The sequence below is a fragment of the Agelaius tricolor genome, unplaced genomic scaffold (assembly GCF_023055355.1).
Source record: "Agelaius tricolor isolate 1412-34295 unplaced genomic scaffold, bAgeTri1.0.p SCAF_27, whole genome shotgun sequence".
Taxonomy (NCBI): domain Eukaryota; kingdom Metazoa; phylum Chordata; class Aves; order Passeriformes; family Icteridae; genus Agelaius; species Agelaius tricolor.
In genome coordinates, this window is record NW_027269287.1 from 8553621 (window position 1) to 8578618 (window position 24998).

At 36.9% G+C, this 24998-nt stretch overlaps 1 protein-coding gene across 2 annotated transcripts in view; it reads right to left on the reverse strand.

Moving 5' to 3' along the window:
* The window catches only part of PCSK5 (proprotein convertase subtilisin/kexin type 5), a 229819-nt gene that overhangs the window by 195645 nt on the left and 9176 nt on the right, over positions 1 to 24998 (reverse strand). For both annotated transcript variants that reach the window (XM_071448591.1, XM_071448590.1), the window contains exon 2: positions 9924 to 10028. In XM_071448591.1, coding sequence (XP_071304692.1) covers positions 9924 to 10028 — 105 coding nt within the window. The remainder of the gene's footprint in view (positions 1 to 9923; positions 10029 to 24998) is intronic.

Below are 24998 nucleotides of genomic sequence, written 5' to 3' on the forward strand. Positions count from 1 at the left end.
CACAGCTGCCTGGCACCTCCTCTGAACCATTAAAACTGGTGAGGATCTGTTAAAGGTAAAGCAGATCAGCCAAGGATGATGAGTGGCTTTTCAGTGACATTGGCTTTTCAAAATAATCCTAAAAGAAAGGATTACAAAAAATTGGGTAGTGGGGAGATTCTTTTGCTTTGTTTTGGGGAGGATGTTTTTCCAGCTCCCTTTTCCTGCCTTCAATAATCTGTCAATAACCTGTCAATAATTGCGGATATGACAAATTATCTATGTGTCTCATGATTTCTTGCTGTCCACCATTTAGAATAGCTGGGTGAGATAACAACCACTGGAATTAAACATGATGGCCTTGCCTGTCAGAAGCAGAAAGACAGATGCATAAAAATCTTGATCCATTATGTCAGAAGTACACATTGCTGCCAGAATGTTTTCCAAGTGCAAGAGAGAGAGAAAAAAACCTTTAATTCATTTTTTTATGAATGTCCTGCAATACAGCCTGTATTATCAACATCAGAGGAACCTGGATCTCCTCGGGAAATGGTGTGTAGAAGCTGTTTTTTTACATTTCTGTACAGTCAGTTCTGAGATGTGCCTTTCCAAAATGTGGTTTTTTTCAGTTTCTCCCTCTCTCCCTGCTGATATTTTGGCATTTGGCCTCACAGGATCAGCTGCTTCCAGAATGCTGCATCTTTCCACAGTTCAAAACCAGGATCTCTTCAGTTCCTCCTCTTCTGACGCTTCTGACACCCAGCAATTTTACAGCCCAGTAGCCAAACCACCAATTTGCTGTCTTTCTTAACACTCTCAATGCAAACTGACTTTAACAACAGCTTAAGCACACTTAGTGAAACACAAGACCACTGCAGCTGTCAGAGCTGCTGTCTTCACTATCAAGCTCTTAGAACACAGATTAAAAATTAGAGGACTAACTCCCCTTGGTTTTTTTAAAAACATTTAGTTGTCCTATCATTTTTCACCTATAAATGCACTTTGCTGCTAAAAAACATAGGAGCAAGTACTGCATTACTGGAACTGTAAAGAAACTCAAGTATTAGCATCTACTAGCATCTAAGGACTGAGGATTGCAAATATCTTTTCTTTACAACCTTCTGCTTTTACATGTTTGTAACTGCTATGATGAAATTGTCTTCTTAAGGCTTTCAATTTCCCACACATATATTTACCTAAAGTGCTTTTGCCATCATTAAGGCTGAGCAAAATCCTTTAGTGCTTCCTGAATTGTGTGAGGAATGTAACACCCTTTTCCTTTTTAGGTTGCAAATGGATTTTCCTTGTGTTTCTTGTGCATGAGTTTGTTTTCAAATGGCATTTGCACTTATAAAATAACATTGCACAAGTCTGTGATCTGCCTTCACATGCACTGTAGGTCCCTCCATTAGTGGTCTCACTTTGAGTGAGGATGAGAGTTCCCAGCTTGCACAGGAGAACAAACCAGACAGATGTACCATTAAGCAAGAAAGCATTCTGACACAAGTAGTGCAGAGAAAATCTTATCCCAGAATGGATAGAAAAGCATCTAAACTGGAGCTGGAGCAAGGTGACTTTTAAGGTCCCTTCCAACCAAACCAAGTCACCCAATTGTAACAACTCAAAGACGTCTAATTAAGTTAGCTATTCTGCATGCTGCACATACCTTTTGCACTCTCAGCAAAAGCAGCTGCAACCTCTACTAGTCCCTGCTCAAATCAGCTGCTAGCTCTCACAGTGTGCTGCACCATACTGATGTGTATGCTGCTCAAATAACTTCTCCAAACTTTAACTCCATGATGCTAACATGTCCTCTGATGAAGCAACGGATGGACAAAGTTTTCTTTCCTCCTTGTTTTTGTTATTCTACTGATGTACAGTCACCTGTGCACTTACGATATCCTGGACTGTTTTAACACTTATAAAATATAAGGATGGAAGGAACCAAAAGAAGTATTGATAACTAATTATCTGTATCTTAAGTACTTTAATTTTGTAAAATAAGATATCAAATGCTAAATGCAGTTAGGTCTAGTAAGATGTTTTTCTGAATTTATCCATTGCTGGGATTAGCACTACAGTTCCAGCAGTCTGCACAAGAAAATTGTAACTATTATCATGTATGAACCCTACATTTAGTTCCTAAGATATGTAAATATGTTTTTGTTGAGGTTCCTCTAGTGACAGTGAAGGGAAACAGAGTGACAGTGAAGGGAAAAGTGAAAGACATTTTTCCCCACTTTGCCCCCAAATTCAAGAGGTATGTTACATTTAGAATCTTCATCTTACTATGTGAACGTAGCACTGCATTTCACCAACTTTCAGAAGTATTTGTTCCCTACACAGCTAAAGCATGCCCTGAAGGGAGTTTTCCCCCCAGTTATTCCTAAAGAATATTTCTATATATTTTTAAGGTTCCTAAACAAGTTTCTGTAACAAGATCTAGGCTATAGTTGGAAATAATGTCACTGATCCTAACCTCTGCTCAAAATGTTTGTAGGAAATAATTTTAAAAGCAGAATACACTCTACAAAAAAAAAAGCCAAGGAGTTCTATCGCCACAAGCCCCAAATTCACCAAGTGCAGAGAAGGCGAGGAACATGATTTCTCAAATGAAAAATCCCCCATGGTTTGAATAGTTTTAAGCTAAAATCCAGCTACAATTCAGCCAATGTTTTTGAATTGTCGAGACTTACCATGCTCAAGACATATGTTGGTCTGCAAAATTTAGAATAGACTATTTTTTCTTCTCTTAATAGCATGAGTCCCTTGCAAAGGCCCAGGTCATTGCATATATGTGGGCACTTTTGCTTTTGCCTCTCTAAAACCAGAAGGCTCCAAATATATCAGAGACAAATGAAATCTGTATCATTTCCAGTATTCCTGGTCCAGAAAGTTTTAGTTACTTCTGTGAAGAGATTGCTGAGTCCTTGCCTGCCACTTTAGAGTCACCCAAAATCTTTCTGATTGACCATGAAGGCCAGAGACCTTAATAGCAGCTCTACCACAATGCCTAAAGACTGCTGAGCAGTGGAATGGGATTACTGACAGCTGTCCAACACTGTTGGACAGCTGGTCCAACATTAGGAAGAAGAGTAACCTAAAATTTGGTGTTTTCTGCACAGGGAAGAGCGTTCTGTCTGTGGAGGACACAAAACCAGGGTAAGGATGAACCTTGGGTGACTGTAATCTAAAAATGAAAAGCCAATATCACATAAATATAAAGGGCTTTCCCTTTTTATTCTACTGGCCAAATCCATTGCTTCTATGAGAGGAAGTATCTGTTCTTTGGCCAACAAATTTTGTCACATAATAGTTATTTCTCTTTATTTACAATAGGTAGAAACATTTAATGAAGTTAATTGTAGCACTAGTGAGACAGGTTTATTTCTGAAGAACAAAAGCTTTTTTAATGTCTAATTAATAGCTGATTTGCTGTTTGTACTTAAAGAAAAAAAACAGTCATTGAAGCTTCCTAGTGGAATTACCTTTTAATGTTTTCTACTAGAAGCACCAAAATGGCCAGCAAGAATTCAGTGTAATAGTTTTAGAAAAGGAAAATATTCACTGTTGGGGAATATGGAAGTTTTTATTGAAATATATTACTGTATTCGGTTACCTACACTTAGATTTCCCTTTCCTCATGATTTCACATGATTTCATCATGATTTCATCAGTTGTTGGCATCTGTCTCAAAGGAGCTTTGATCCCTCAAAATATCTAATTTCAAGTACATTAAAAAGAAGTATTAGATTAGATTCCATTTCTTCACTTGTCATGTCATTTTACAAAACTCCTGAAAACAATGAAAATTTCATTGTTAACTTCTGGAAAAGAATTGCAGATTAGTTGAGGGGTTATAACTGGCTGACTTCCTAATTAATGCAGCAAATGAGGAATTAAATGCTCCTCTCCCACCCATCGGAAAAAGCGAAAACATTATTTTGCAGGATTCTATTCTTTAACTATTTTCATATAATTATTTCCTTAAGATGGTAAAGAGATGAGGAAGGAACCTGATAAAACTCAGGATGGCAAGGAAAAGGGTCAGGATTTTTACCAGGGTTCTTTTTGAGAAAGAAACAACATTCTGGTCCAGCACTAGGTTTCTGTGATGTTGCTTGATAAAAAGGGTGAGGCACTGAACATATTGTGTTTCTGCAGAACCCACCTGGAGTGCTGCATTCAACTCTGGGGTCCTCAGTACAGGAAGACTTGCTGGGAGTGAGCCCAGAGAAGGGCTGCAAAATGGTTCGTGAGCTGAGGTACCTCTTCTGTTTGGAAAGGCTCAGAGAGGTGAGGCTGTATATCCTCAGGAAAAGAAGGCTCCAGGGAGACCTTATTGAGGCTTTTCAGTATGTGTAGGGGACAAATAAGATGGGGACAAATTTTTTTTGGAGGTTTTGTTGCTACAGGATAAGGAGAAATGGTTTTAAACAGAAAGAGGGTTGATTCAGATTAAAAAAAAGGAAGAAATTGTTTGCAATGAGAGTGGTGAAACCCTGGACCAAGTTGTCTAGAGAGGATAGGCAGATGCCCCATCCCTTGAAACATTCGAGGACAGAGCTCTGAGCAACCTGATCTAGTTTAAGATGTCCCTGCTCATTGCAGGCAGGTTGGACTAGATGACTTCCAAAAAGTTTCTTCCAACTCAAACCATTGTAGAATTCTGTGATAAGGGAAAAACCTGCTACAAAATGCAGCTACTTTATTGCTATACTCACTGGGATTTATCTCCATCTTTATTCTAGATCTAGGTACATTCTGAACTGCTGAATAGTCATTACTGAGTGATGAATAAAAACAATTGTGATGCAGCCTCAGCATGCAAAACATATTCTTGATTCCTGCTGAAGCAACACTTATTTCCCAAGGATGAATATAGTTTAAACTAAAACTAACATGACATTCACCCCTATAAGTACAGGTTTCAATTACCATAAAGAAAACAAACAACCAACCAAATAATACAAAATTTACAGCACAATGAACAGCTAGAATAACTAGCAGGATCTACTAGAATTCTTATCAGTGAACAGCAACTTCATATTTCAAAAAGCCCCGAAAAAAAAATCTTAGTTGTAGGACTATTTGCTCATGTTTACATGAAACTAATTAATACTCCAGAAGCAGGTGACATCGAGAGATATTGCTATTTCCTCTGATTCATTGTGATTCAGTTTATGCTTTAACTCACCCCGTAAAAGGCTCTTTGAAAATAGCCAAACCTATTCTTGATTTTTACTAAGTTAAAGATCTAAGGATTGCTCATGTACAAGCTTTTTCAGGTAATTAATTACAGGGACCACAGTGGTAAATATTGGATTATTTAAGAACTTACTTAAACTTCATGTCAAACTCTGAACATGAAAAGAGCATGATGGTTCCTATTATTTTGCAACCAAGTAACATCTTACTGATTCTTGGTCCCTGTGTGTTTGTACATTTTATGGTTAACCATGCAGACATCAGTAACTTACCTGGTCCCACTGTTAAACTGTTGTGTTATCCTGTATGTCTAACAAAATCTTTTTGTTCACTAAGGTTTAACAACTAACTACCACCTTACCCATAATAACATTCTCAGCTAATTTCTCTAAGCTTTAAGTCCATGGTGATAGCTTTAAAAGCCCCAGGTTACTCATGGCTACTACAGCTCTGCTTCCCTTTGTGCTCTCATGAACACAACTGTTCTACCAGTAATAAGGACAGGCTTCTGGCATTACTTTCCTATCCTCTGAAAACAGCCTATATCATTTGTGTCTTCAAAGAAATGATGCTTGCCAGCATTTTACATGCTGGTACCATGAGTTCTGTTTATCTTGATTTGGCAAAGATAAGGCTTTCTGCTCCATCATACTCCTACACTCTGTGTGGGGTTAGATCAGGCTGCATAAAATATAAGTGTCTGGGAGTAATGTTTTCCCAGGTATTCTGATCCTGGCATACAGATGACAAAGGCATGACACTACTGCAAAATTGTGCTCAAGCAGAGTATCTTCCTTATGAAAAGGTAGCCTTATTTCTTATTTCAATAAGACTGTAAATCTTTCTGGTCTTATCTTATGTAGTCTTTATGTTTTTATGACCCATCAAACAGGATTCAAACCACAAATAAACCTACCCAAAATTCATTAAAATTAGAAAAATATGAGATGCCATCTTAGTAGAGATTGACAAAGATGCACTATGCTCCAAAGTTGGCTGATGTCACACTTAACAGGAAAACAAATTATTCATTGCATGGTTTTTAGCATTACTGTGGGCCAGATGTCTTTTTCAGATCTCTGTTGTGATGGGAGACTCTGGGGATCTCATGAGAAAAATAGAACAAACTTTAGTACATCTATTTGAGTATATTATCAATCTTTTATCTGCCCTCTATTACCTTAAGAACAGTCATCTTCTAGGATTATTTATGCCACCTATTTTGTGGGATTTTTTTTACCATATGAATCACAAATTTGATTATCACGGTTCTTGACTAAAAATTCTTTATTTTATGTATCAGTTCAAAATAAAAAGATAAATAAAATAAAAATTCCAGTTGTGCTGTCCATTTAATTTACATGTACCATTGTCATGCATAGACACTTCAACTCTTACATTTCATTGGAGTTGCAATCTCTTTACTAATAGAAAAGCTCCACCTGGTTTCCCTGATTGTTTTTATTGATGAAAAGTCTGGCCTTCAGGCTGCAGTTTCAATCTTCACTTAAAATGTTTCCCACTTTGTGATTCTTGATTTCACTACTGCAGCAAACCCAGAGGCATGCCTCAGTTCTTTCTTCTCAGCCCTAGAAATGCTGTAATAGTCTGATTTCAGCAGATTGTCTACCATCAATACACTCAACTATTTAATAGCCAATTAGAGCTTCCTGATACCTTTCAACTATGGACTCATTCTGTACATCTTCCCACTTATTTTTTGCTCCTACTCCTATTGTTTCATGCATAGTGGGATCACCAAAATAACTTTGCAGAGCAAACTATGAAGCTAAAAAAAGCTTTTGATTCATGGTGTGGTGCTCTCATTGACCCTTGCCAAAAGCCAACCACAAACAGCACATCGGCTGGAGAGACCAGAAACCTCTGTTAATAGATTTCATCCAGTTGGCTTTGGTCTCTCCTTTAAATCCACAGACTTCTTCCACTTCTGTGTTTTCCCATTAGGACATGCAAAACACCACATAACTATTCACTGGCTGAGAAAGATAATGCAAATAAAGCTATGTTTCAAATTTTCTCCATTACAATCTATGTTAAGGAAATTACAGCCTTTCTCACGCATCTTTTCCTAAAACTGTTTAATCTTTTTCTTTGCTAAATGACAACATGTAGCACTGCTAGGTAAATATGTGGATGACAATTGACAATACTGTGTTATACTGTATATCCTTTACCTTTTCATCTAAATACAGATGATATGAGGTTAATACAGGCTAACGCTGGGGAAAGTGTAAAAATGTGCAACCCACGTCTTCAGTTTATCACAGAATCACAAAAGGCTGATAAATACCTCAAAGTCCAACCTTTGATCAACCCCCATCTTGTCAACTAGGCCACAGCACTAAGTGCCACACCCAGTTATTATGTTCCTTGTTGCATCTATTCATATTGTTTATAACAGTGTCAAGAGGCTTTTCCAGAAGAAAAAAATCAAACAAAAGATTTTCAAAACAATTCATTAATTTAAATCCACAATAACAAGATTTTCTATTAGTTCTACATCTTTCATTGTGCATTCACACAATGAAATCAAACACTATCCATTAAAATAATTCAGAAATACCAAAATTCATCATTTTTTCCATTATATGGAGGCTATTTACATAACAAATGTATGCAATTCAATCAGAATTCCATCCTTAAAAAATTTGTAAAGGAATAAATTAGTGATCCATGTTTGAAGCAACACAGAACAGGCTAATTCCACGTGCATGTAAAAGGGAGAGCTTTTTCAGCAACCATTAAATTATTTGGAAAATAAATCAACCTCAGTGTTTCTTTGTTCCCAAATACCCATGCTGACTAATCTGCAGCAAATATTGGCATTAGATACCATTACACTCATAAACACAGTAGTGTGCAGTACTTGCAAATTCTCACAGCAATGCAATGTGCCTTATACACAATATTAAACCTTTTGTTTTAAAAGAACTAGCTTATATAGAATAATTAACTTGCCAGTCTGCTTTAATAATCATTAAATGTTATACACACTGAGGACAAAGTTGTCCTTATGCTACAAATACATGTCCATTTACTGACCTGTCTGCAGCCACATAAGAGTTCCCAAACCTAGGTTCAGTGAAGCAGTCACAAAGTGAATCATACAAACACTTCTTGCCAGATCTAGGTATAAGAACATCAGCTTCTCTTTGGGTACAGAATCATAAACAGGGTTGGGTACCTTGTACAACCCTCACTAGAACTTCTCAATATTGAAGTGATACGTAATGGTTTCGAAATTTAGAAAGTCTATACCAAAAGCAGCACATATTGGAGACAAGACCTAAACAGCATAATAAATAAATGATCATTTTGATTTTCTGCTGTATTCTGCCTCAGAGTCTCTCACTATTCTAGCCAAAGTATTCTGGACTGCCTGCCAGAGGTGCAGATGGGGTATCTGGAAGCTGGGTGTAACATCACAGTTTATAGTGGTACATGCATGCAAACTTCTGCATCGGTGTGTTAATTGCTCCACCTTCGTGCATATGGAAAGAGCATGGACTGATGCAGATGTGAACACCTACCCTTCCTTTTGCATTTTTACCTATTCTACATGCTTGCTGTTTGAGTGGTGGGTCTCAGTACTCATGGGAATGGAGATTTGGGTCCTGGCCACTTTTATACTAACCCTCAGTATACACTGCTCAGCAGAGCTGCTGGTGGTCTCAAAGGGTTAAGCAGTTCAGGCCTATCAAGAGAGGATTGAGCAGAGTTTTTTTTGTGTACATTCCTAGTATTGTCCCATCCTCAAGAGGAACTTCAGACCTAAACACAGTTTTCCAGATGGCCGAAGTATTCCTCTATGATGCTCAATTTGTACAGTGCTCAAACTCTTTCACCAGTAACTTTTACTTCTCATAAATGATTTGTTGAGTAAAACCTGACAAACCCTTCACAGAGAACATTCATCATCCAATAATTTAAAAAAGCTTGACTCTGTTATTACCACACCAGGGGCCTGGGGGCTTGTTGGCAAGACTTCATTGCATGAACAGCATAAAAAAGCTAATGGGATCCTCACCAAAATTTTTTTCTAAAAGAAAACCAGAGGCAATACAATTCTGCAGTCAGTGAATAAGCTACTAATCACTGAAATTAAAGAATTCAAACAAAAGTGTGTTGTGGGTAGGATACATGAAGATATTCTATTTAACTATAAACCAGTAATTAAATTGTGTTGACAGCTACCTATTATAGTGTATGCTACAAAAAATGGCACCATTTTTCATGCAGATCTTAAAATTATGATCAGTTAAACTACCAAAAGGACCACTGAAAAGAGTACTATTTTTAATCCGTTGTAGACCACGTCCAGGAGAAGACAAGAAAAAAAGCAAGAGAAACTTTCCTCTGAACAGTGTACCATCCCACATTGCCCATTTTTATTTTTAAAGCTGGTTGCTTCACAGAAGAAATCTGAAGACACAGATCTTACGTGTGTGGTTTTGCAGAGAAGCACAGCAATTAGTGCATTATCAAAATTCAAGTACTCATCTAGGAACAATCGTGCACTTTCTGTTCCAAGAATAGCATATACTTAATAGCATGGTATCTTCTTCACTTTGTTTTAATGAGAAGTAGAACCTTAGAAAACAGATAGGGTAATTCTTGTAATGCTATATGCCATTCAGGTGAATGTCCTCTGGTATAGTATTTCATATAAAAAATGCAAAGGCTTTTTCCTCAGACACATGCATGGATTTTCTTACCTTTGGTTCCATTGAAATGAAGCTGTGGGTACCTCTACTTGAGAGAACTGACCTTTTAATTGTTTTACTATGGTAGAAGTGGTAGTAGTCCTTCAATGTTCCAATCTGTAAGAGCACAAAAGAAAAAAAAGGAGTGGAAGACTTAATTTAATGAAACTGGTTTCCTGTTTTTCATTTTGGAAAGTCTATAAATTATGCAATTTCCTCTGAGCTGAAATGTTACTTGAACCCACTGATCATCTTTCAAAAGAAGGACATATGATATGAAGTAGATGAAGTATCCTTGAGGCAGTAACTGCATAACCAAAGATTATAACTGAGCTGCTTAGTCTGGCTATATCTACCTTTTTAATGTTTAATTTATATGCAGTACTTCAGGTAATTCTATATCAATCTATATCCAAACTTGTCCTCAAACAGCAAGTATAAAAATCATTAAAGTTTTTTTTTCCATTTAGTTTGCTTAAGGAAATGTACTGTAAAACACACTGGACTTGGTTACTTATATAATTAAACTATAAAAAGGACATTCACAGCATTGGACTATACAACAGGAATAGTTTTCCTGTTCTATCAAATGAGAGCAAAAAGTACAAGAAAGAAAGATGGAAATGGTAACTTCATAGGATAATATGCAAATTTCAAATGGTGCAATAAAAATGCTTCTTGCTCATCCCTTCAGTACACAATAGAAATATAAATGGTGAAATGACATGGCGTTCACAATTTGAAAAATAAGTCTTCTTTTCCAGAGTCATCAATATGTCTGCTTTCATTTTTCATTTTTAACTTGAAACTTCAGTTTCACTCACCTACAAATATACAGTCTCCTTGTCTTTGGGAGAATGCCCCTCCAGCTCATTTGGAATTTTACCTACTAGCACACTGCAAATCTTGTAAGATACCTCATAATTTAGTTTCAAGTTCCTCAATGATGAGCAAAAAAAGTTTTTTCTCATTTCAAGTTAAAACTCAAAGTGATCTCATGAAACAGGCTTGGCTTTCCAAATAGAGCTAAATGATATCACCAAAGAGGATGGAGCAACATTTGAAAACTTTCACCTTAAAAAACCCCTCAGATTTCTTAATTTGCATCCATAAGAATACACACGCAGGAAACTTGAGAGCTCAGCAGTAAAGACTTGAAGAGAACTGGAAGTAAGTCACTCACAAATTCCAAGAATATTTAGAATATTAGAAAACAAAAATCTTGGGAAAATTTGAAAGTAGACTACAAATAAAACACTGATATTGACAGAAAAAAGCAAAAATTTAAATTAATTCACTTAACAGGGAAAACTGGATCTACGATATCAATACCAGTCTGTGTGGGTAGTCCATCAATATCTTTATTTTGGAAGAGTAACTTATGTCTAGTGTAACAAAAATACCAAAACATTCTGTTAAAACAATTTAGTTTATCATAAATTAAATAGGAATAGGTTTGTCTAAGACTAATGAGTATATCAGTAGTAGAGTAATTTTCATGCTGCCTTCTCTCTGAAAGGCAATTCCAGCTGAACTGGCATACCTCCACAACACAAGTGAGCTCAGTTGTAGCGAACTGGGTTACATCTGGCTGGTGGCCAGTCAACAGTCCTATTCCTCAGGGCTCAGTCCTAGGACCAGCTCTGTTCAATATATTTAACAACAATCTGGATATAGGATTTAAATGCTCCATTAGCATGTTCGCTGATGATACCAAACTGGGAGCTGCTGTTGATCCTCTTGAGAGACTAAAGGCCTGGCAGATGCATCTGGATAGATCAGAGCTATGATTAATGGGATGAAATTTAAAGCTAAAATGCTGGATTCTGCACTGGGGATTAAGTAACCAGGACAAGCGTAAAATGGGAGTGAAGTGGCCGGAGCACAGCCCTGCAGACAGCAACCTGTGGGTGCCGACTGACATGAAGCTAAGTGTGAGTCAGCCATGTATGTGGGCAACCATGAAGCCAAACTGCATCCTGGAGTACCTCAAATACTGCATAACCAGCCAGAGAAAGGAGGTGGTTATCTCATCATACTCAGCTTTGGTAAGGCTCATTTAGAGTACTCACTGCAGGTCTGGATCCCACAATTTAAGAAGGATGTAAAAGTCCTTGAATGCATCCAGAGGAGGCCAACAAAGCTGGCAAATAGCATGGAAGGCATAGCTTGTGAAGTGAGGCTGAGCACTTTGGCTTGGAGAATAGAAGGCTGAGGTGTAACCTCATTGCTCTCTACAGCTTCCTGAGGAGGGGACAAGGAGATGAAGCTGTTGATCTCTTCCCACTAGGATTCAGGGATGTGTCAGAATGGTTCAGAATGGCATCAAAGGAGGTTCACACTGAACTTTCTTTACCAAGAGGATAGTCAAACAGGCTTTTTGGGGAGGCTGTGAATGCCCCAAGCCTCTCAGTATTTATGAGGCATTTGGACAATGCCCTTAATAATGTGCTGGAACTGTTGGTCAGCCCTGAATTTGTCAACTAGATGAGCACTGTAGATCCCTTCCAATTCTATTCTATCCTATTCTATTCTATTCTATTCTCTTCTACTCTGTTCTACTCCATTACTTTTGACTGCAGCAACTAAAGTTTATTCTGATTTTAAAAGCCTGTAGCACAGTCCAGTAGCATCATGGTACTGTTGCACTCTTTCTACATCTCTATTATTTATAACAATCACTGAAATTTGGTGCCAAGCTTAGTGCAAGTGCAAGTGATGGCATGCTTCCCTGAGACAGAGGGATGTAATCAGTTACTTTCTGGATGTTTCCTGGACTTATCATTAGTCTCAAATAAGATTGAAGTGCTAGTGCTAGCTAAGATTGAAGTGATGCTAGTCTTGCTTTGTAAGTCTTCAGAGACCTGTAAAGTGCATACTCACCCCACCAGTAACCTATAAAGGTAACTGAACTTTTATAGACCTTGCTGCCTTCAGAGTGCATTAGAAACCCACTACTTTGTGTGTGTGTCTACAAAGGCACACGTTACTGAACAGACTCAGCTCAGACAGGCAACTGGATTTTACAACTTCACAGAACTGTTTAAACAGAAAGGCCATATTACAACAAAAATAAGCATCCATCCTGTTTTGTGCTACAAGGTCTCAATATCATCCAGCCCTCAGTGTTTTGTCTTGCACTAGTTTAAGGTGTTTATTTATTTAGTTACTTACTGAAGATTAACTCTAGCTCACCACTCTGAGGGCATCCAAACCGTAAATTTAGGAGATTACCTAAATTTATTTAACTGTACTCCTGGAGGTTCTACAGTTTAGCCATTCATGGAACATACTGCAGGCATCTGCATGCTTCCATCCCAAGGGGGACAGCATGAGGCTTTGTAATCCTTGTTCAGATCTACTCCCTCTGAGAACTTGGGCTGAGAAGACAGAATTAAGTCCTTGGAATTATGTATGGTAATTGCAATGCAATGTCTTCCAAACACCATTGGTTTTCTGATAATAATAGTGATCATTTAGAATTGTGAGATCTACAGCTTTAGTTCGCAACTGACAAGGAATTAAAACAAGCCCAAATCTTTTAAGTGTAATTAAATTCATAATCACTAAGTGCCAGTGCCTTTCACAGCAAAGTAACACCAGCATTACTAAAAGCATTTTTGCCTTCTCTTACCTTAATGGGAATTTACTTAGACCTTCCAATTCCTTGGACCACTAGGAAGAAGAATTAAACCATGTAACTACAGCACAATAAAACTTATCATTGTGTATGTTCTTGTTAAATTGTTTTTTATACTTTTAACTCCCAGGTCCTAGAGGCATTCTCAGAGAAAAGCAGTCTGAAGACAGAAACATCAGAGCTAACTACTTTACTACTGCTACAGACTGCTGGCAGTTTCACTGATATATCCTTGAGAAATCCTAATACTCTCCTTTTTTTTTTACACAGAGGCATGATTTCTTTAAAAAATAAATAGGGAAATATTGCCTGGCCAAAGGAAAAAGAATGGACAGTGGGTGTAAAGAAGTCCTAATATCTTTAGAAGTAGTCTTTGTAGATAAACATTTTCAACAGACCTATACATACACTTTAGTTGTACTATGTTTATAGTACAACTAAACATACTTTTTTTATTTATTCATGTTATATGGTCACCAAACTGATCTATCTGACTAAACATACTTTTTTTATTTATTCATATTATATGGTCACCAAACTGATCTATCTGACTAAGCTCTGAAACTAAACTGACTGAAACTTCTATGTAGCTGAACAAGAGTAGGGAAGTCATTCCAGCTACTGGGCAAAAACCTAAGAGATGCTTCGTACCCAGTAAACAATTTTTTTTTTTTAAGAGGCAAATCTTCTAAACATCTAGGTGCAAAGTGCTCTTCTCCCAGAGGGCTGAGTAGTAAACAAAATGCTACTGATTTAGTGAATTGGATGACATACTGTAAGATTCCCTGTTTCTCCTGGACTTTAATGAATTTGCTCCTAAATGGATTTGGAAAGGAAGACAGATCAGGTACAGATATAATTCTGAACTCAGTAAGATACTAAAAGAGCCAAAGAAGCACACATCAGCTACCCCTGTGCAGAGAATATAAATCATTATAAATAGGCACAGGATCATATTTCACAGGGAGATGAAGGTATGACACTTCCCATTTTATAGAACTGCAAAAAATTTCCAAAGTTTTTAAGTCCTTGGCAGAAGAAAATATCAAAAAGAGAGATGAAGAAATTTTATGAAGTTTACCCTTATCATCTCATTTTAACAAAATCATTTCAACTCTATTTCAAACTTTTACACTTTTTTTTGATTGAAGCATTTTCATTTGTCTCCAAAATATAATTTCTGGTGTACTCTGTATAATGTGACAACATTTAAAACATTTTCATAGTGTCCCAGTTAAAGAGAAAAGGGGGTGGAGTTTTTAGCATTGTTTATTTGATACCACCCACATCATGCTTGGGGGGCAGAGCTTTGGCAGGAAAAAGCCAGGGCCAGAAACTGGGAATTTACCTCTCTTGCCTTGGTCACAAAAGCAGAGTGGACTATGCTCTTAAACCATGGTGAACTTGGTCTCTTCTGCTGCCCACCTGTTTTTTTCCCTCCTCCCATTTTTCCTCTGTAGCTCTACTATGGGAGTTGCAGCGTTGAGGTGGACAGCTCCAGGCAGCAGAGTTGGAGGTGGCAGTTCAAGCAAGTGCAGAGGACTGAGCTTAGCCAGCAGCTGCACAATTCCTTTTTCCAGATGAACTAGCTTCCAGGTTTTGTTTTGTCCCTGCTTTTCACTCTTTTTGGGCTGGGTGGAAGGGTGGGAGAGAACACTATGCTGTGGAAGCTCTCCTCACCATATTGCCTTTGTTTGGAGATCACGCCTAGTGGTATCTTTGAGAAGTGTTTTTCTTTGTTCCTGGTGGTGAATGTTCTTTTGTGGGTAATCCCCCTTCTTTTTGAATAGTTTTTACTATTGATACTGCTGTGGTTATTGTGATTTTAGTAAATTGTTATTTTCATCACATAATCTCTCCTTATTGTCCCTCCATTATCAGAAGGGGTGGGCGCAAGTGGCATATTTGGAGTTTAGTTCCCTGTTAGTAAAACCAGCACACAAAGAATAACAGATGACAGAATGGCCTGGAAGACACCAAACTGAGCGGTGCAGCTGACACAGCAGACAAATGTGCTACCATTAAGGGGGACCAAGATAAGCTTGAAAAGTGAGCCCGTAGGGATCTTATGAGGTCTAACAAGACTAGGCAAAAAATGCACTTCAAATGTAAATCTGAAATCTCACAAGGAGAGTTCATAGCCCTTAATTTTGACCCCTGTTGGCTCGTTGTCGTTATCATGTAACGGTGTTCAATGATACTGCAGAAAACTGCCACTCCCTTTCCTTCTTGAATCACTCCAGACAAGCAAGTCTTAAGCATCTTAAAACCAGTATTCTGGTTCAGCATTTAGAGGCAAAAAAGCTCTGCAGAAGCTGCTAGCTGTTCACTGATCCACCCAAATTAAAGCACCCATACCTGGTAAGGTCATGTTCATTCCAGACCTGTAACCTAAACTCAACTTATATTGCAAGAAATAGAACTGTGTAGTGGAGGTTTTGGGGGGACTAGGATAGGGTTTTTTCACTGTAAGATACTACAGTAGTGACCACACTTTCTCAGACTCCAGCTGTTTTCTCCAAAACCCCACTGCTGGGTCTGGCCCGACAGATCTCCAGCACACTGAGGCTGGAAGACCGATCACCATAAGGACAGCAGCAGAGCTGCTCAGAAATCTGAGCTGCAGACTGAGATGAGGGCTCTGTCTTTCCCAAACATAATATGAAATTTAAAGGTTTTTTTATTGGTTATCTAACAGAAATTCAACTGCCCATATTGTGGAGATACCTCTGTATGATAGAGGCAGGAACTTTGTTCTCAAGGTTCATATCTGCTCCTCCCATATGCCCTTTTCTTCAGGTTTGTTTTAAATGGACATGATGTCTGCAAAGTGTTGCTGCTCCTAAACAGTGAAACTCTGAACAAGTCGGGTTTGGTCTTACATACACCCCTTCTTCCTGAAGAATTTTTTGAGTCTCTTAGATGGAAAAAAGGCTATACTCTAAGCAGGACTTCTAGCCCAGTTTATTGAATCTTCAGTCTGGAGGACAAGACAGTTCAAATGGAAAAATTAAGATTCCCTTTTGAACCACCTGCATATGAAAAATAAAGAAAACTGTAAAAGAGTGAAGTTAAAAAAAACCACATGGCTATTTCAGCAGAAACATCACAATACCACAGAAGTAAATCACACTGCCTCTCTTCAACCTGGTGGGAACACAACACTTTACCATTTAACTACTGACATTTCTTCTCATTCAAATGAATGAGTTGGTTTCATTCAAGTTCAAATGGAGAGGAAAGCACATCACCTTACTGAATTAAAATACACCATTTTAGCCTTATTTTGTATTTTTCATTTATGTTTCAGTTAATTGAATGGAGAAATGTTGTCTGGGCACTTGCCTGGAACTAGTTTGGCTTTTCAAATAGCTAATGCCGAAAATTAGTAGCAGCCATTAAAATAAAGTAGCTCAGCCTTATGTTCTTCAAGATATTGTCACTGCTGTTGCTTACATGCTGCTGTATTTTGTTTTAAGAATAAAGTAACACATTAATTCTTTCAATTGAAAAATAAACTCCAGCCTTTTAATTTTCATATTTGTTAGTAGGATTAAAACACATCGATATTCTGAGGTAGGTTATAATTTTTGATATCATTCCAATTCAGTATCAAAGTTAGAATTTTTTACAGTTATGTTATTGTAACTGTAGTAACATAACAGTTATGCCCAAAAATTGTTACTGTAAGACTCCACAAGGCAGGTATGCTGTGTGTGTGCCTGGAAACGCTGTCATGGGCATTTTTTAAATCCTGTCTCTGAGGCAATTTCCGGTTCTTTGCTGTGTGGTATATGCTTTGTGGGCTGTTTGGTCTTTGCTCAGGCAAAGGTTTTGTCTTCCTTTTTTGGATTCTCTTTTAATTTTGGGGGGGGGGGTTTGCACATCTTGGAGAGGCTGCATTTGGTGGCTTTGAGCTGCCTTTGGTCAAGTCCCACAGGTGTCTGCTGGTCAAGCCAGCTCAAGTCGTTGGCTTCCCGCTCCAGAGGGAAAGATGCGGTTGTCTGGAGCATGCCTATGGAGGTGTGACATCACCTTCACCTTGTCCTCCAGCCAAGACGTGGCCACCTCCAGCTGGATATGTCTTGTGAAAGGGCATGTCCAGCACTGGGGCCTCTCTTTGTTCACTGGGGGTTGTGAGATTTATCAGTTTGCTGTCAAAAAGTTACTTTTTTTTCCTTGGCCTGTTGGCATTCTGTTACTAAACAGGTTTGGGGCATTTTTTTTCACTTCTATCTACTCATATCTTGTTCCTTACTGGTGGAAAGGGATTGGTTGGAATCAAGGGGTATGTTACTCATTTCAGAGTGCCCATTGTCTCAAACCAAGATAGTTGATCTATTTGATTTGGGATTACCTCTATAAAAATAGTTTTTCTCATCATTTTACTTTTCCAGGCTTTCTACTGCATTACAGAATATAACTTAAGCAAATTTATAGTCTCAATTCTAAAATATAATTTAATTTAAACTAAAAGCTACATTTAAATGTGGAATTCTAAATTCTTAGATAGATTTATTTTAAACTATTTTTAAAAATCAAAGTTCTATTTTTCCATATAGAGAATTGCTGTACAAAAAATGTATTATAAAATAGATTTAGCAACATAAACTGAATTATGTTTCCTCTGAGACTCCTAACTGATCCATAACTTTTAAAAGTTGAGGTGAATTGGAAAAAGCTTCCTACATCACACTTTCTGAATAAAGGTTACTTTGTACAGTTGTATTTTAAAACAAATATTGTCAAATGAAACTCTGCTTTTTGAAATTACAGTACTTTAGTGCTCTCTTGGTAACTTTATTTAGCACTTGGAATTACTTGGAAAAATAAAGAGAAAAAAACCTAACAACCAAATAGCAATATAAAGTGTTTTATATCATTTAAAAAACCCAGAAAGTTTCTAACACAAACAAGTTTTAGTACAAATCAGCAGGTAAGATTAATTTAGGTATTAGAAAGAATAAATTCAAACTGTATCATAGCCTTAATTCTAATACATGCTAGATCACACTAAAATTTATTAATTGCAGGAGGAAGAATCCTTCCAAACAGGACTGTAGCAACTTTTTTTAGATTATACGTTTGTGTAAATCCTATTGTTATTGAAATTATGAACTCTGCCTTACTGAGTTCTGAAAAGTGGGAGAGATTAACTGATTTTTTTAAAATAAATTAATGCTTTGATCACATTTAATTAAAATGGTGCTACTTCTAAAAGTGCAGGTAAAAAAGCAAAATTGAAGCCAAATCACAAAAAGAGAAATCCCAAAGACACCCATCAGGTAAATAAAGCCAAGGAAAAGCTGCCTGAATAAAGACACTGTGAAAATGATGTTTGAGTCCTACGTGGATGAGCAGCAAAGCCTTCCATGCTGCAGTTAACAGGAGCCCTCAGTAAATACATATTCTTTGCAAAAGTTATGACACAAGCAGAGCTTGAGCTTGACCCCTACTTTTCTCTGTTGTAGCTTCAGCTCTGAGAAAAACATGCATCAGTCTTTATGGGAGGACAATATCTGAGCTGTGCTGTGTATTGGTACCCTTTGAACACTTCCCTATAGATGAGGGCATACAGATATGCCCTCAGAGATGTTAAGAATGAATAAAAAGAGAGAAGCTGAAGATATATTGGGCACTGTGTTGATTGTTCAAGCATTAAACTGAAAAAAATGTCACTACAGTACTTGTAAAATTTCTTTGAAGGTTGGTAAGGGTTTCAGCCACCCCTTCTCTAGGACTGATAAACAGGTTGTGACTATTAGAATGATGTTCAAAAAATAGCTAAAAATTAATGAACATGGGTCCTTTATTATTGGACAGACAGTGGTAGAGGGGTTTTTATGAATTGTAGACTCCAACAGATATATGAGCCTAAAACATCTGGGGGAGATGGTGAAGAAAGCCATTTCCACATTTGTCATGTGAAATTTTAAAAGTCAAGTACAGTAATTACAGGCATTAATAACTGCAACTGTGAGCTTTGCCTCATGAGCACTGCAGGAACTGGGAAGCTCTCATCCCAGTCAAATAAAGTAATGCAATGTTACACAGCAAACCTGTGACCATGGGCTTGCAGTTCCAGACAACATTACATTTTTCATTAAAATGCTCAAAAGAAATAAATTATTTCCTTCATTCTCATTCATCTTTTCTATAATTTCTTTTCAACACAAAAACCAACGTAATATAAACTGGTAGTTTATGCCCCTTTTTGTGAACCCCAGTGAGTCACCACATTTTTACTTCTGCAAGTAAAAAGGAGTGAAACAAACTGTATTTTTATTATGCTGAACAAACAAAAGTAACCTCTGCAGTATTTAAAGCAACTTCAATGCAATCATCATGCATTTGAAAGTTCAAGTCATAACAAACATATTAACATATTTTTTATCTGCAAAAAAGCTGTTAGGCAATATGGTCATGTTTGTTTCAGTACCTCAGTCATCATTTTGATGAAGCCATCAAAAAGGAAACAAATACCTTTAACCTTTAATTTTGAGGAGTCAACTAAACTGCCACTGCCTTCTGAAATCTTTTTTTTCCCTTTCCTAACTCAATAATCTGTAATTTAAAATGCCTAAATTATATACTGCATTAACTGAAGTGAGCTTTGCCTCTATTTTATTGACTTCCAATCCTATTTTATATTGCATCACAAAACAAATGTAAAATGAGGATGCATACTCATGCAGTGACATGAATGTTTGTTGGAGTAACAAATAGAACTGCCATAGACCATACATTACTAGCTATGTTTGTTTCTTCACCTGTGCTGTCATACATGTAATTATAATAAAGCATAAGAATGAGGCTTGACAAAGTTCTGACCAGGCTACTTCATTCATGAGAACAGCATAAAGGTTAGTTAACAGGTTTTATTTTTTTAACTACTGCAAGAAAATTGTCACAACAAACAATGTGCATATTCATTTCCTTTTAAATCTTGATTCTGAAATATTTCACAGGCATCAACCCTGTCCTGAAACTTGTAAACATCTACCCAGTCCCATGGGATCCAGTACCTTCTCACTTACAAAACTGCAAGTCAAAACTAACTGTTGAAACTAATGAATTTCAGAGGTAGAAATCAAGAGCAGTCTAACCTAATGGAGTTACTTGCATGAGTAAAAGATTTAAGAACCAGGCAGTTCTTCCACAACAGTAGAAATACTGTTATATCTGCATCCAGTTATTTAAACATCAATATAAAACTCCTAAGCACATTAATAGCAAGGGAATTTATACCATTCAAAATGACTAATGTGGTGACTTACACTAGTCATACTGTTTACAGCGAACATTTATATTGCCAGCAATAAACCTTTTCATGCTGTACTTTGTCTTACAAACCTGAATTCAGCTCTTACTGGTCATAGGAAGTACAATGTTTTCATTGAACTGATTTTCTCATGAGACTTGATTTAAGCAATTTCCTCTTCTATTACTGATATAATTTACCAAAGAGTTATAAAGAAGTGACTCATGGGAATATCTAAGACTGAGTTAAGTTCATCTATGTAGGGTGTGTAGGCAGTAAATCCAGCTCTCTTATACAGTTAACCTAGATCAAACTTCCTCAGCTTTGTACTCCAGCAAAATCTGGTATCTTCCACTCTGTACAACATGTTTAACCAAATACAGAGAAGAATGCAACTGGTCCGGAACGCCAGGTTACTGACATAATCATCTATTTTACTTGGTTATTGCTTATACTTTAAAAAGTTTATACTTTTTTTTTGTGTAAAAGTTAGGTTTGTCAGTATTCTTTATTTATGTCTCCACATGTAAGCCCATTGACTTTGATAAGACAACTAGAGGAACACCTGTTCATGTAACAGTTTAATAGTAAGCAAACAAAAAATTCTCTTTAACAGCATCTAAAGATACACCAAAACAAAAAGCAAGCGAGTAAATGAGACCATAAAATATTTGTGCCATGTAGCATTCAAATATAGTACGAAATAAAACAGCTACATAATCATAAGTAACATTTAGTAAGGATTTGAGAAGTATTACAGAATACCGAGAAACTCTATTCTAGCAGAGCATATGTCTAGCACAGACTTGAAATATTCCATGTAAAGTTGCTATTTGCAATCACAATAATAAAATAAACAGACAAAAAAAGTGATACAAAAAATGATATTAATTCAGATATACATGTCTCTCCTGCTGTACCATTTTTAAAAATGCTAGAAGATTCAATTAAGCTTTCACTGGATTCACTGGAATCTTTTATTGTATTTAATGGTAACTACACTTAAACCTTTTTTAACCTAGACCCCAGCAAGGCCCATATTTTTGATTGAGTGTAGTTAATCTCATTAAGCTAAGAACTAACTTAAGCTTCCAAATTACTTCACACTACAGAGACAAGCCAAAGAGATCTGATACTCGATTCATTACAAAACATCTAAATTTACTAAAAATAATGATAAACAAGTTACAGCTCTCAGATTCTATTTCACACATATAAAGTACATTCCTTGGTGATCTTGTCATTTGGAAAGCTGAATCTTACAACCTCAGGGTTGAGAGAATGCCTGAAAGTGTTTTTTCTTGGAGAAAGGATAAAAGTTTCTACTCTACATTTATTTAATACATTGATATTGATACCAAACTACTGAAATAAGAGAAAGATAACTAAAATGACAACAATGCATTGGATAAAATGATGTATTTTTCTTTATAAATGGATTTTCATTTCTATTTTGAAACATTGTGTCAGAGTCCTACAAGACAAGAAACATCAGCATAACTATACAAATTTCAATCACCACTAGAACTACTCACTGCGCAGTAATGTTTGTCAGATTAATATTTCTATTTTCCATGCAAGAAATGGAAATTGCTCAAATTTCACACATTTCAAAAGAGCAGTCTGTTGCAATGGTAGAACCATTTATTGATGCCAACAGAGTCCAGAGCCCTTTTGGGTCAGAGAATAGTTAACTCTAGTAGAAAACAAAGCTCTGCAACTCTGTTAATTCGAGAAGATGGTTTTATGATTTGTCAGTTGGCAACCCTCATCATGCACTGATCTAAAATTGACTGTGGGTAGGGGTGTGTTGTTCACTGACAATGGAAATCTAAACTACTCCAAGCTGAAGAAAACATTCAGCCTGATCAGACAGGCAGAAAGGAGTAATGACAGGATGTGGTGATGGGCACATGTCAGAAGTGTCAAAGCAATTACAGATATTGTCATACATGTATCCTCCAGGGGTTAACTTTTATTTCAATTAGGTATGGCTAAAATCCTATTGATATTGTGCTTTCAATTCATGGAAAGCAAATTATTTTGTTTACAAAGGAGCAAGGAAGAAAACTGTACAGAATATCACAATTAATACTGCCATTCTAGCTAGGGCTGGAGCTCATGTTGTGTGGTGGTGACAGAATACATCTAGTCTGTCAACCTTACTGATTTAACTTGGGTACATGCAAAAATATTTTCAATGTTCTTACTAAGAGACTACCGAGTCTTTATTAAACTGCTACTTCATGAATACTTCATGGAGTATAATACTTTAAAAACAAAAGAAGTTAATCTGCTTTTACATACATCTACTCTGTATGTATCTGCATTAGTTTCACTCTACACCCCATTGGTAAAACTGCCAGTTGTGCAAGATGAGGCTTAGTTGCTCATGAAAAAACAGCTTATGCTGCAGCCCAATCCTGCAGGGAAGAGGTCTACTAATTTCCAAGAGGGGTAGGGGCACTTCCCCAGCTTAAAGCTGCTAATTTATGCTTGGATCATTGGAGCACAGCATATCCACAAAAGTATCCGATTTTTTTCAAAGTTTACTGTTTGATTGATTTGTTTGCCTCTGTTCAGCTCAGCTCAGTTACTCAAGATACAATAGTTGACATTCTGCAGTTCACAATGTTGAAAGATTATGGGTGGAATAACTGAATAAAAACACTCAGTAAATTAAACTTATTGAAAATCTCATTTTAAAAACAGTTTTCACTTTTCAGAACAGCTGCGTAACAAATGTGATGTCAACTTTTAAAAGGAGATGTGAGATGAGGCTACAAGTCACCACTAGAAAAATGAATAGAAACTAAGAAATAAGATAATTAAGGGACACCTGGGTAGAAAGTCACTGCTTTGGAAATAGTTAAACAGAAGAAAATTGTGCCCTACAAATTTATTGCTGTTCTTAAAAGAGACCAAACATATAGATAGAGATGGGTAAATAGATACACTCTAGTTGAACTTCCAAAAGTCTTTGACAATGTCTTTCGCCCACAGGTTTTAAGAATTTAAGAACCCATTGCAAAAGGTCTTCGCAGAAGTAAGCAATCAAAAGAACAATAAAAAAAAAACCTAAAAGCAAAGCTTAGGAGAAATTAGTTAATTTTTTATTAAATAGTAATTAGCTTCTTGCAATGAGTGGAGGTTCCAGATGGAGTTCTGTTGTGTTCAACTGCAGAATCTCTTCTGGAAGCTACACTATTTCATTACAAAAAATATGCATGGGAAAAAGAGTGAGCAATGAGGTGTAGAAATCAGCCATGACAGATGTAAAAACTGCAACAGCTGACTGTGCATGAACTCCAGAGAGACCCTGCAAAACTGAGTGACAACAATATCAAATGAAATCCAGTACAGACAAAAGTAGATTAACTTATGTACAAAACAAATGTCACACTAAAAAGAACTGTTCAGAGCTGCCCAGTACTGTACCATTAAAGAGTGACAATCTCAAGGTTATGGCAGACTAATCCACAGGAACTCAGCTCAGTAGAAGTCCCCACAGTAAATTACATACTAGACATTAGTTATCATATGAAGGATAAAGCAGAGTACATGGCATTATGAGAATAATGCAAGGTTTTCTCACATTAAATACTATGTAGCTCTAGTTCCCTCTGTTCAGAGGGAGATCTGAAAAAGTTTCCAAGTAGGAAAAGAAGAAAGGACAAAAATTTGGTAAAACAAAAGTTTTATGATGAATAACAAAAAGTAAACTAAGACCTTTCAGCCTAGATACAACATAATTTAGAGGAAAATATTCAAAGTCTAAAAAACCAAGTATGGTGTAAGAGTGGACAAAAATCATCTTTCACCACCTCTATCAGTAGCCATCTAACAAAGCTAGTAAGTAACAAGCAAAAGAGTAGTGTTAGCAAAGAGTTTGTTACAAGAGTAGCAAACTTTGAAAATCCTTGCCACAGAATATTGCAGATGCTAGAGGTTTCATTTTATTTCAAAGACTGAACAAGAATCTGGACAAAGCAAACATTGCAGATTTCCAAGGATGCAGAAACAACATCCAGTTCAGGCAGACTCCTTATCTGAAAACAGCTGAAGGCAGTGTTAGGGAGAAGCACTGGATTCTTGTTTTGTTCTTCCTTGAACAGGACAGTAACATAAAACCACTGCCCATGCCTATGGTAGTGGCATCTAGACAGATCTTCTATCGGCCTTCCAT